The sequence below is a fragment of the Pholcus phalangioides genome, unplaced genomic scaffold (genome assembly GCF_987345545.1).
Source record: "Pholcus phalangioides strain wild (caught in Gottingen) unplaced genomic scaffold, Ppha-v1.0 ptg000013l_1, whole genome shotgun sequence".
NCBI classification, from domain to species: Eukaryota; Metazoa; Arthropoda; class Arachnida; order Araneae; family Pholcidae; genus Pholcus; species Pholcus phalangioides.
In genome coordinates this window covers 32,477,540-32,489,937 of record NW_028301606.1, presented here as the reverse complement: position 1 = coordinate 32,489,937, position 12,398 = coordinate 32,477,540, and the positions used below count along the sequence as shown (strand labels likewise).

General features: G+C 35.5%; 1 protein-coding gene across 5 annotated transcripts in view; it reads left to right on the top strand.

Moving 5' to 3' along the window:
• Positions 1-12,398, top strand: part of LOC149078975 (cell adhesion molecule Dscam1-like) — a 348,553-nt gene that overhangs the window by 240,427 nt on the left and 95,728 nt on the right. For all 5 annotated transcript variants that reach the window (XR_016193867.1, XM_089241217.1, XM_089241216.1 and 2 more), the window contains exon 15: positions 2,779-2,949. Coding sequence is in view for 4 of the 5 variants with exons in the window: in XM_089241217.1 (XP_089097343.1) it covers positions 2,779-2,949 (171 nt within the window). In the remaining variant the exon portion in view is untranslated. The remainder of the gene's footprint in view (positions 1-2,778; positions 2,950-12,398) is intronic.

The following is a 12,398-nucleotide window of genomic DNA, read 5'->3' as shown; positions in this document are numbered from 1 at the left end:
CACATACTTTTTTCAATTTTTATCGATAAACTCGATCAAAGTATCGATGGGATTATTTGGAAATTCGCAGGTAAAGTGAAGCTAATGGGGGTAGTTAGGAGGTAAAGCAATAGGGATTTGCTCTGGACCAACTTAAACAGGACTGCAGCGTGGGCAAATGAATTGAGCTTAACGTTTAGCTTAGACAAATGCGTGGTCGCTCATTGTGGTTCGAGCAGCCCACGTTTATCTTGCGAGTTGAATGGTATTACCATCCCGGATGAAACTAGGGTCACCGATTTGGGAATTCTCACTGACGAGCGGCTTAGGTTTTCTGAACATTTTTCAGCGGTGGTACGAATAGAATGCTCGGTTTCATTTTTGAAAAAGGCTCTTCGTTTTCTCTTAAAGTCATTTTTCCTCATTTCAAAGGCTTAGATCGACCTGGACTGGAGTATGCTGTAAGGTTATGCAGACCATACATACAGAGGGATATAGATGTGGTTGAAGGAGGGCAGAGAAGAGTAACGCGTGTCCTTGTTGGCACATGGGGCATGAGTTATAGAGATAATTATTTTTTTTAATATGTTTACATTGAAGTAACGGAGGTGTCAGGGAGTATTTGTATTTGATTTACTCCTTGAAAATGATAATTTGCTAAATATAATATCGAAGTTTTCAAAACATTTTCAACAGGATGGATAGGATGGACTATGAATTACTAATACGCAGTTAATCGATTGCTTTGATGAGGGGGCACCAGTATCGATTTGTAATGGACAATTTCAGAATGCGGATGGCAGGGAAGTTTTCTCTAATAGGATTATTAATAAAGGGAATAGGTTACCCCCGGAGGTGGTAACTTCAAACACAATGGACACGTTTAAACAAAAAGGATAAATATGTTAGGGGAAATCGAGAAGGTATCCATACTTAGATAAGACAAACATAAATATTTTTTATGAGCATTGTATCATATTTATCATGAATATATAGTTTTCAGTTTTTATAATTGCACTTTTAATTTAGTTGCTGTATTTTAGAAATATATGACAACCATATTGGTTATGGACATGTTTTTCTCAGCCATCTCGTTGGGCATTTTGCCTGTTGTGCCCTTGTATTTGTATTTGATTTACTCCTCTGAAAATGATAATTTGCTAAATATAAAAATAAAGTTTGTACAGTTATGGTCGAAAGTATATGCCTCTTGATAAAATCTGCGTCTGCCTCCATTATAATTAAATAAAGTTACCTCTTGAAATTTGATAACTTTTCCAGATATCAATAGTTAAAAATTTTCATTTATGTGTCATTTCCTATGGATATCTTTGTACTTGTTTTGAGATCGTGATTTTAGCACGTGAACGGTGGTTAAAACCAATATCCACCACCGATGTCTCGAAAAATATTCATTCAAAACCAAATGCAAGACCGCAACATGAAAATGCCCAACGGGGTGGCGGAAAAAAAAGTCCATGCCAAATATTACTGGATTATTTATTTTCGGTGTAATAGAGAAGCTATCACACATATTGGATGTATGAAAAAAGAGGGAATCCTTATATTTTTAATATATTTTCCTTATTTTCAAATTACTCGTGTAATGCAATATTCCTCTATAGCAGTGGTGCCCAAACATTTTGTAGGGTGATTCCTTTTTTCATCAAAAAAATTATCAGTGACCACCCTACACGTAGGGTGACCGGAACATTGCGTTTTTTGCTAGCAAATGTGCTGTTCCGAAAGCACTTTCCGAAATGTTTATTTCGGTTTAAATTAGGTGGTATATTGATTTTAGCAATATTCAATATTTTTTTCAAATATTATGTAAATATTTCTTTTGATTTTTGATGTACTTGATGTTCCTTATGCAAGATGGAAGTGTAGCAAGATGCATGATCCTTAATTTTCGGATACATGGTGATTAAGAAAAAAATTATTCGTTTTCAAAATGATTCTACACTTGAAATCGACCATTAAAAATATTTCATAAAAAGTAGACATTTTCCCCCTAATATTCACAAATATTACTTATCATTCTGTGTTTTAAATTTTAAAAAAATACACAATTTTGAAATCGGATGATTCTCTCTGAACCAACCTGTATAAGTGTTAACTTGATATATTGAGTATGTATTGACAAGTTGAATTTGAAAAAAAAAATTACATTGTATGATACATGGGAATTTGTTGAGTTAGTAAAAACATTTTTTTAGTTTCGACTTACTTCTAAAATAAATCTCTCGCGGCTTCCTTAGTTGTCTAACACTACCCAAAGTTTAGGAATAACTGCTCTACAATATCTAATATCTTGAATGTTTGACACATGCATGAATTTCGATTAGTATGTTAGGTATTTCAATCTTCCCATTTAATCAGTATTTTCTGTAAATCCGCTTGATCTCGATCCTAGCTAAGCCGGATGAAGAAGGTCCTCTTTAATTACACTTTTCATAATTGCTGTACGTGTCATGCATTCTGGGGGTTGCTTTATCTGCTTCTCTTTGTTTATTAAAATACAAACACAAAGGTCTCAACAGGCAAAAAGTTGGCTGAAAAAAGATTCCTATAAACAATATGGATGTAAAATCACTATGAATGTAATATTACTTTCACACGTTTTGAGCAAAAAATTGTAAATATATACAGTGTTTTTGTGGAGTTCGATACTCAGCATTTTATTTGATGTTTACTCTCTTGAGTCTTGTAATTTTAGAATACTTATGGTGTTTTGTTTTTAAATTCTTTTTAACCTTCATATTAATTATTTCTATGATGAATTTTGGCTGCTTCTAGATCAATGGGTTGAAGAAAGAGCAGAGAGAATAGTGGTCTCTGGAATGGACACTAGTGCCACTGTTACTGGACTCAGACCTGTCACGACTTATCGTTTCCACATAACCGCTAGGAACGATATTGGTCAAAGTCCTCCGAGTAAAGAGCTGACAGTAACAACTAATGCCGAAGGCAAGTCCATACTTGTTTTGTATTGATAATTTTCCTTCGCCTATTCATATGAAAACTTAGAAATTCCAAATCTAAACAGTTTGCATAAATTTCCATGTTTTGAAACACCGTAATTCAATAAGTCTGCGAATAGTTAATATGGCGGATGTAGGAAACTGCAAATGCTCACAAATGAATTTGCAAGTAATTTGGGTTCTCACACTTTGTTGCTCGGAGTTTATTATTACATTTTCTAATCATTATTCCCTTTCACCAGAACCATTCGAATTAGAATGCCGACTTCGTAAACAAAGACCTTGTTTCACATTCAACTTTGAAATCTAACACCTACAATCCATTATATTGTTTTCTACTATACTACGGGTATATTCGTATGTATTAGGAATTTACGCGGCTCACAAACCAAGTAATGAGGTGCCGTAGCTATATCTCTGTTGAAATTATAATAGACTTCGATGGGGCACAGCATTATACGCTTGTAAACATTTGTGCAACACAGGAGACCTGTCTTGAGGTGAAGATACTTGAATCTTTTGGGGATGTGTTAGAGAGGGAAAATATCACAATTAAATGAGAAAAAAAAGTTCGACGTTCGTGCCTGCTGTTGCCAATAGTGCATTGGTACTCAAAGTTGTGAAGCTGTACGGGATCCACGATGTCTTGCTTGAAAACATAGATAATAGCAATCGCGAATAGCTGTTACTCTTGTATGGTTTTTCATTGGTCTTCGGATCTGCTGTCATTGCGGCACAGTGGTGTCGGTTGAATTCGGTTTCTTCCTAACCATATCATGGCCCACTGCTCTATATCAATGAAGATATATGAGCAGATTGACAGCGATCTGTGGTTTCCAACTTCGAGGTGCGAATGCGAGACCAGATTTTCCATTTGAAAAAGCCTCTCCGCAGCATAACAAAAAAATTCAAGCATTTACAATTTTCACTTTAAAATATGGAAGCAAGATGGCAGCACCACTAAGAACATGAAGGAAGAACAACTTTGACAAAACTAATACGTTATATAAAATATCGAACATTTTCAAAGAAGGCTATTCACTCGTATGTACAGGATTTATTGCTAAGTGAAAAAACTCGCTTGTAAATATCTGTTGCCTATAGTCCGTTTCAGGTTAACTTTGCAGTGAAGGGGAAGCTACGAGGGAACCGCATCACTCGTTGCTATGGGAACGAAAGCCTCTTAACCAATGTATCGATGCGCCGCCTCAGTAAGATAGGGTCGATTCTCGCCAATCTCACTGAGAAAAATATTTTTACGTGTAACGTAATTGCACAGTTAGATTAGTAATAATTATAGAATTAAAAGAAAACCACTGCCGATACTTTCAGAAACTAAAGTGAGGTTTTTGAAATAATTTGTTTTGTTTTTTGATTAGAAAAGGTTTTAAAATTTAGAAAAAAATAATTATCTTCTATCAGCGTGTCACTTACTCTTCATTGATGTGCCGTAAGTAACACTAAAAATTTCAAAAAAGTCATATATTTTTCTGCAATATTTCCCTTACCTCAGCTGAAATTTATTTACAAAAAAAAATCCAAACAATATTATGAAAGCAACGTATAATTTTAAAATACTGTATATTAACCATGGCTCTCAAAAACTAGGGGATTTTTAATTTTTTCTTCACTTTATATGGAAAAAATTAATGTTAAATAAAATTAAGAAGAAGCAGGTTAACTCTGTTTTCACGTGTAAATGCAGGAATAGCACCAAATAATAATAATGATACGGAAAAGTTTAGAATTTTTTTACTCACTTTTCTTGCCGAAATTTCCGTCACTCGACCTCCCCCCTTCCCCGAACGGTATACGTCGATGCCACTTGTTTTCCCGACAGCTTTAGTCTTTTGTTACGGTCGATGTGCTGCTCATGGTTACTACGGATTATTCTTATGGAGTTTTGTTTACAACGAATATTCAAAAACCAAAAATATAGTATTCAGGAATGGAAGAGCAGTGAACTTTAGCGTGGCTATATCTGGTGAAAATTAAGACACAACTGTCACATAACAGATGAAAGCCCAAACCACTGTGGACCCCTCCCCCCACTCATTTATTGTATCTCAAGAGACGCTAAAGGCAAGGGGCATGAGGAGAAACAGGCGGGTGGAAGATGGCGTCCATTCGTGTGAGTGGAAGTCGCGACTCTGTCAACACTCTCCGTGATCGGAAACTAAAACTATCCCATAAACATGGCAAAAAATAAATAATTAAAAAAAGGAGGACCTATAACCAAAACTTCTGCACCCAATAGGTATGTCCTCACTGGTGCCATTGAGGGCCTCTCACAAGTCACAATAGTATCGGCACTCAGTATCGGCACTCTCGTGGAAGAGAAACACTTCTTGTAATCTATTACTGAATATCTGAACTCACTGAAGCCTATTTTTAGGAGAAAATAAAACTGATTGAATATTCGTTTTTATGTAAGCCTACAACTGCATGTAAAACTGAATGAAAAATTGTATCGTTATGGAAAATTCAACCAAATAACGAAAAAAAAAAATGTATATATACAGTATATAATTGTGTAACGAAAAAGAACACGACAGTGATATTGGCGGGGAACATTTCTAGGATATCGCGCCAGAGTGTCGTTGCCGTTGCTATGGATTTTTAATAATGGTAACCAATATTTTTTATAATTTAAAGATTTTAGACAAGTAAACATCGGTTCAAAACGATTTTTTTTCAGTATTTTTTTCAAAATCATAGAAAAAATTGAAATATTCTGTATAAAGGTTCATCTTAAACCTCCGATATATGAGAACTATATTTTGCGGCGAAGGAATACACTCTCTACCTTTCTCTTCACTGCAAAGTTAACCTGAAGGGAGATGTTGAACATGCGCGCATTTCTTTTTTCTCATTAATATAGTGTCACCTTTTCCATAAGCTCGAATTGAGTCCGTTTATCTTTTTTATTGATATAATGCACAACAACAAAGAAAAAATTACCGTTCTTGGTGCATTTTTTCTGAAATAAATTGCAGTGTCAAGGAGTTAAATATAAGGATTATGTATAAGTATTCTTATGTAAGGATTTTAGAATTGCAAAGAGTAGGGCATTCGATGTTGGCTTGTTTCATGATAATATGCGTTATCATTATTGAATCTTAGATTTTAGTTCGTAAACGATGTCATTGATATGACTGAACAGAATTGATCTTAAAGTTTTGAAATAAGAACTCACGATAACCGTATACATTTAATTTCAACATACTCATTTCAACATCAAACTCGTTCAATATTAATTTGAAAGTTAGATGGTAGCCCAACTTTCATCCTATCAAAAACATATCTGAACAAGCCTGCTGATATTGCAGCTGTCATATTTCAGTGAAAAATATTCAACGCAGCTCACCACTTCGGAAAAAATGTCCAAAATTTTATACATAGTGTCCTGTAAGTGCTAATGCGCCGTACCTCATCAACCGTTTGTCGTAGAGATATGTTTCAATTTAAAAAAGCTCACAATGTGTTAAGAATTTAGCCAGTACCAGTTTGGGGAGTGACAATACAGTCGGTCAAAATATGAAAAAATTAAATTTTTATACGGTCCCCCTGGTCTCTTACTTCGAATTAGAAATTGATACCTTGTCTTTTCTGAGTACAACAAAAGATATACTGTGTTTTTAACTGCAATATTTATTGAGATATTCGAATTAAAAATTCGGAGAAAAGTTGGGATAGGACAGCATAAATTGGGTGCAGTAGCTTTGTCGGTGAGTTTCCACTGCTATTTCGCGCCTTTTCTCCGATTTTTGAATTAAAATATTTCAGTGGATGTTGAAGATATAAAGATTGGGTTGTTCTTTTTTTTGGGTCCTGGGAAGACAATACAACAACTTTCTAATTGGAAGTTAGAGGACAAGGGAAAGTAAAAAAATTCAGATTCTTTTTATTTTGTGGCACTCCCTGACTCTGAATCTGAAAATTGGTACAAGGTATTTTTTGAAAGCCTTTTGAGCATTTCGAAATTAGAATACCTTCACGATGGACGGTTGGTGAGATTAAGGCCGCCTTACCACTTGCAGGACACCCTGTATAGTAATTTTTCTCATGCAAACACTGAATTTGTACTGTCCTCTCGAGTGAATATTACTGAGCATTTCACTACATACATCCTTACCTAATTGTTTTTCCGGAAATACTTCATTTGAAAAAGGAAACCTATTATAATGTAAAATGGATTGATGTTATAATAAGTGTAATGTAAAATGATATATTTTAATTATGTTCTTCAAGTATCATGATAAATCCTTCAATAAAAGAAATCAGTTTACAAAATTACCAAGAGCTAGAGGAATGCGTATAGGAATTGCTTCGATTTAATTATTAGGCTCAATGCTTTTTCCTTGATGAATGGGGGGAAAATTTTATCACCCATTCTGTTTCACATGAATATTATGTCAAACTCAATTTTGTGCATTTTATATGAACATTTTTAGATGCTAATACATCAAGACACAGAGCAATTATCAAGACAAGAGAATCGGCCATTATAATTCGCAGAGACACTAAAAATTTTTGCATAATTTTGTCGCTTAATGTCTCTTAAGCGTACGGGGGTTTTCGCAAAATTAATCACCCAGCGCTTGTTGAACATTTTTCTATCAGTTGAACAAATTAGATTTTTCATTGAGCGTAAAGTGTGTAAGAGGGTAATATACGAATTTTTAAGGCTCCCGACAAAAATGAGCATTCTCTAGACTCAGCATGAAAATACTCGAAGCTGACAACCATTTGTAATTTCCTCTCGGAGAGACGAATTATGTCAATATCGCACTCTCTCGCGGAGAAACTCATGAATGATCGCCCTTTTCCTTGCGTTAACGATAATATACTTGAACAAATTTCCGAAGTACAGCGCCTGCGAAAGTACGAGGCGATTATTGATAAAACGGGAAAGTTGCGTCAAATTGAATAGATCCGTAATTGGACATTTTTCAGCAAAAGAGGAAGAAAGATTATTTTGAAGGAAATGGGTAATTAGTAAACACTGCGCAATTTTCATTTTTTTGCCCCACAATATTTTCCGAGTTTTGAAAAGGGTGAAACAAAACGAAGAAAAATAAACTGAACGTACTTCTAGTAAACAAATATTTTTCTGTACTGCAGAGAGTTTTCCGTTTACATAAGTTACAATTCCGAGATGTAATTCCAGTTTTGGATTTTCCAATAAATCGGTTTTGACACATCGCTAAATTTGGACGACGTTCATAGAAAACTATTTCACTGATTTGAATAGAAAAGAAATTATTTGACAGAATGTTTCCTGAAAAAATGAAAAGAACAAACGCTATTCTTATGGATTTTTCTGGAAGAAGATGCAACCGTAATTAAGTCTGGAAATTGCTACATAGCGCTTGCTTCGACAATATTTTGATGACATTTCTTGAAAAGATCAGAGAAACGAATGTGTTTCTCATTCTCATTCAGAAGTGGCAAGTTTTCAGTAACTATGGAGAGATGTGAAAATGTTTTCTGGGTGAGTTGTTGAATTATCACCAAGTTCCCGGTGGTTCTGATTAAAGTATCTCCACTCAGTTTCTTCTGGATAAAGGTAATCACTGAAAAACATTCCACCGAACTCGGTTGATGTGCTTTTCGAACAATTTGTGCATAAATGCTCTCTAAACTTGGGCCACATTCGTGTTCATCCTGATGAATACTCATTCTCAAATATTTGCTTCCAAAATTTGCCTCCCCCTGCTGAAGTCGCACCAGGGACTGAGTTGGATACACGCTGACCCAATCTGGACCAATGTTCCTTGGCGAATATTTACTTTCAGAACACTCCATGTTGTGATTGTTAGCGTTCTATGACCAATGTCGCCAGACAAATTGGAGATCGGGAAGGCAAGTAGCTCCCTTGACTTATGATTTCACTGAGTGGTCCTGGTTGTTCTCTTTGACAATCCTCTCAATACCTTCCAGCCTCCCACATATTACGATCATTGCCATTGGCGGAGTATACACCCTATTCACTCATGACCAACCATGGAACAAATTGGCCGACTCAACAAGAGTATGATTCTAGCTTTAAAATTCGTTCCGGAACCCTTTTTTTTCATGTATGCAAGCGCTTAAGTGGTGTCGTTGTTTTTCATCTTCTTCTCCATCGAAATGTAGATTTTGATACGGCTGTTGAGGAATTTAACACACATTTTCTGGCTAGCAGTGAATATATCAACATTTGCGGGAGGGGTTCTGGTTTGCGTACAGCAATGGTCAATGTGTGAGGAATGTCTAATGTTATACTTATATTACGCAAAAATGTGCACAACGTGTTGAAGATAATGTCTGAATAAGGGTTAGATCAGGAGTGGCCAACAGATGGCCCGCATGTCGCTAGTGAGGTGATTTTGTGCTGCTGTGATCAGGTATAAAATTAGTGTATATTAAATTTATTTTTTTATTGTTATTTAAGCCACAGCAGACCTGATTACCACACTATTTGCATTCATTATTTCTGGTGACGATAGTAATTTGTAAAGCAAGGAAGTGCAGGCAAAAAATGTCATAAATATCTTTCTGTGCTTGATTATTTTCAAACATTTTTTTGGCAAAAATGTCTTTTTTGAAATTTTCGTGACGTGAATTCCCATTACGATACTGTTTTATATTTATTTATGAATTTTAGAGGCCATATTCTGTAGAACATAGATATTTTTAGCATATAGCACAACATATACTTGTTGATAACAAGTCCTATTAAATAAAAAGCAACAACGACATACCAAACACAAATACATATACATATAAAGAATGATAACAAATTTTATTATCAACGTTCATTTATATGCATTTGTGGTGGTGTTTCGTATGTTATTTTTGCTCTTTTGTGTGACTGAATTTCAGTGTACGCACTGCAAAACATAGTGGGGACCAGTACTTTTTTGTTCATGTACTGTTAGAAACGTTTTGCTCTTCCAGCCAGTCTCTGCGGTGTTCCCCCCAATGAAGAACCCAGAAATGGCTTTGAATATTCAACTCACCACTTCATAGTTTCAATTTGAAACACATTTTAGTTGATATTCTCTAAGGAATTCGCTATTGTGTATTTCACGCCATACATTCCGGCTGCTTTTAGCACTCATATTGGTATGCTTTAGTGTGTACTACAATTATAATCTGATATATAATTCACTTTGCTTTGACATATTTCCACTTGGATGCATCCACACACACACACACACACACACACACACACACAGTCACAGTCAGTCAATTCATATATATATATGTGTATGTGATCATTTAATTGATCACTTCTGTCGCACCACGTTGATTTTCTGCACACGAGGACTAATTAGACCGGGACCTACAATTTATTGCCGATTCCGAGAGAGAGAACGGCAGGCTTGTTTTCTTCATACTCATGGAGAAGTTGGTGTGCTAACCCCTCGATGGGGGGAACTTCCTGCTGTAGCAATTTTTTAAACGGGTCAAGTCGCCGTTTTTTGTTGTACCTGAGGGTCAGGAAAGTTTTCTGACAAGGGCGAACCGGGTATCGAACTCGCGACACCTCTAAACATCCTTTGGTACTTTAGGCGAGTATATTATCAACCGGGCTACCGCGCCCGTATATATATGTGTGTGTACATAACACACACACACACACACACACACCGTGGTCGCCCATCATCCAATCTAGACTAACGAAAATATGACATAAGAGTTCAAATTAGAGCTACTAATGTAGCGGGCGACAAGCATGCAATGTCGCCAGCGACTCCGTCGCGTAGACCATTTTATCGCTAATACGTCATTATCCTCGTGTGGAGAGCACCATAGAAATGTACTTGTTGGATCACTTGGATACAGAGATCCTATCACTCGTCAGGCTTTAGTATCCCAGTGTGAAAAGGCCCTTGATCAGTAAACGTGTAAGTTGCATACATTAAAAACCTATTTCTTGGTCACAAACCTATTGCCCATTAGAGACATTTCAAGATATATTAAGCAGTAGTTTTTCTTTGACAACTAGTGTCTGAATTATATACAGCTGAATTTTATAAAACATAAAAATCCACGTAACTAACAAGCCATTACATCTGACAACTTAAGGCTATACATAACACATATTGAAATCCCTACGATGAAAACTGTTGTATTCTCTACCAACTGGAGTTTACGATACTTGACGATTTACTAAAGCTGTGTCTTTCGATAAAGGTGAATGTTACAGTAATGCTTATATATATATTTTTTTGTTTTTAGCCATTTATAAAATAGCTTGTTTCTCTTTTACGAGCGATATCTTATACCTAGTCAACATCCTAGTCGAGGAAGAGATGAAACTTGAATTTGAATGGAAATAAAAAATAAAATAGTACAGCAATAGTCGACTGCAAGTTATGTTTGATGTGCAACGAGAAATCCTTGCATCGAAGAGTTCTATCGAAATCGATGCTCTGCACAAACATACACACACACACACACACACACACATATACACAGACTCTTTCATGGAAATCCAGGAAAATCTCTCGCGGTAAAGCTGCAATGATACTTTCTTTTCTTCAAGTAGTCATGGCACGAACATAAGTCTTGAAATGTACTGTAACCTTGGAAACATCATCGGTATATTTGACTCTCTCCCATCGCCATTTCTTTTTCTCCGCCAGATTTTGCATGTAAATATATTGCAAACAAACTGCTCTCTTCAAATACCATGGAGAAATATCCCGGAGATCAAAGTATTTCTTATGAGAAATAAGAGAAAAAAAAAGTTGTTTTAAGAAATACTTAAGAAGAGAGATAAAAAAAATGCTAGCAGAAATATTGTTTCTCTTTTAAGGGCGCTATGGACCAATAAAGTGTGTTTGGAATCCACCGGCTGTCACCTTTAAATTGTCATCGCTGTATAATTTCACTCTGTCAGTCGTTTCTAAGGGCTTCATATTTTTTCATACCCCCTTTTTTCTATCTCTATGCCCTAACGTTCTTGTATTTATCCCCATTGGCAATATAAAAGAGGAATGAAAAGGTTGATGGCTTGTTTTTCCCCCCAGCTATTTTCCTCTTACACGTTGTCAAAACAGCAACGTAGGCAAGCTCTATTATTTCGTTCCTTGTCCATGTGTATTCAATTCAATACAAATTCTTAAAAAAAAAAGAGGAAAAAGAATTATGTTCAAGTACCACAAAATTCTGAAGAAGAATACGAAAACTATTTAGTTCTGAATTATATTTCTTCTTTTCAATCGTTCATCATGTTGTTTGAACCAAGAACAGGATCAAAAATGGTTTTCTTTCTAAGAATGTGAAGACCTTATTGGGGTAGAATTCAATTTAGCTATGTTCAATAAGGTTTCATGAGTTTAATTAAATAAGTTGTAATATATATTGTTTAAGATTTTTCAGTACGAAATACATTTGAGCATCGGGCTGAACTCATCGTGAGAATTCATGTTCGAACCCATT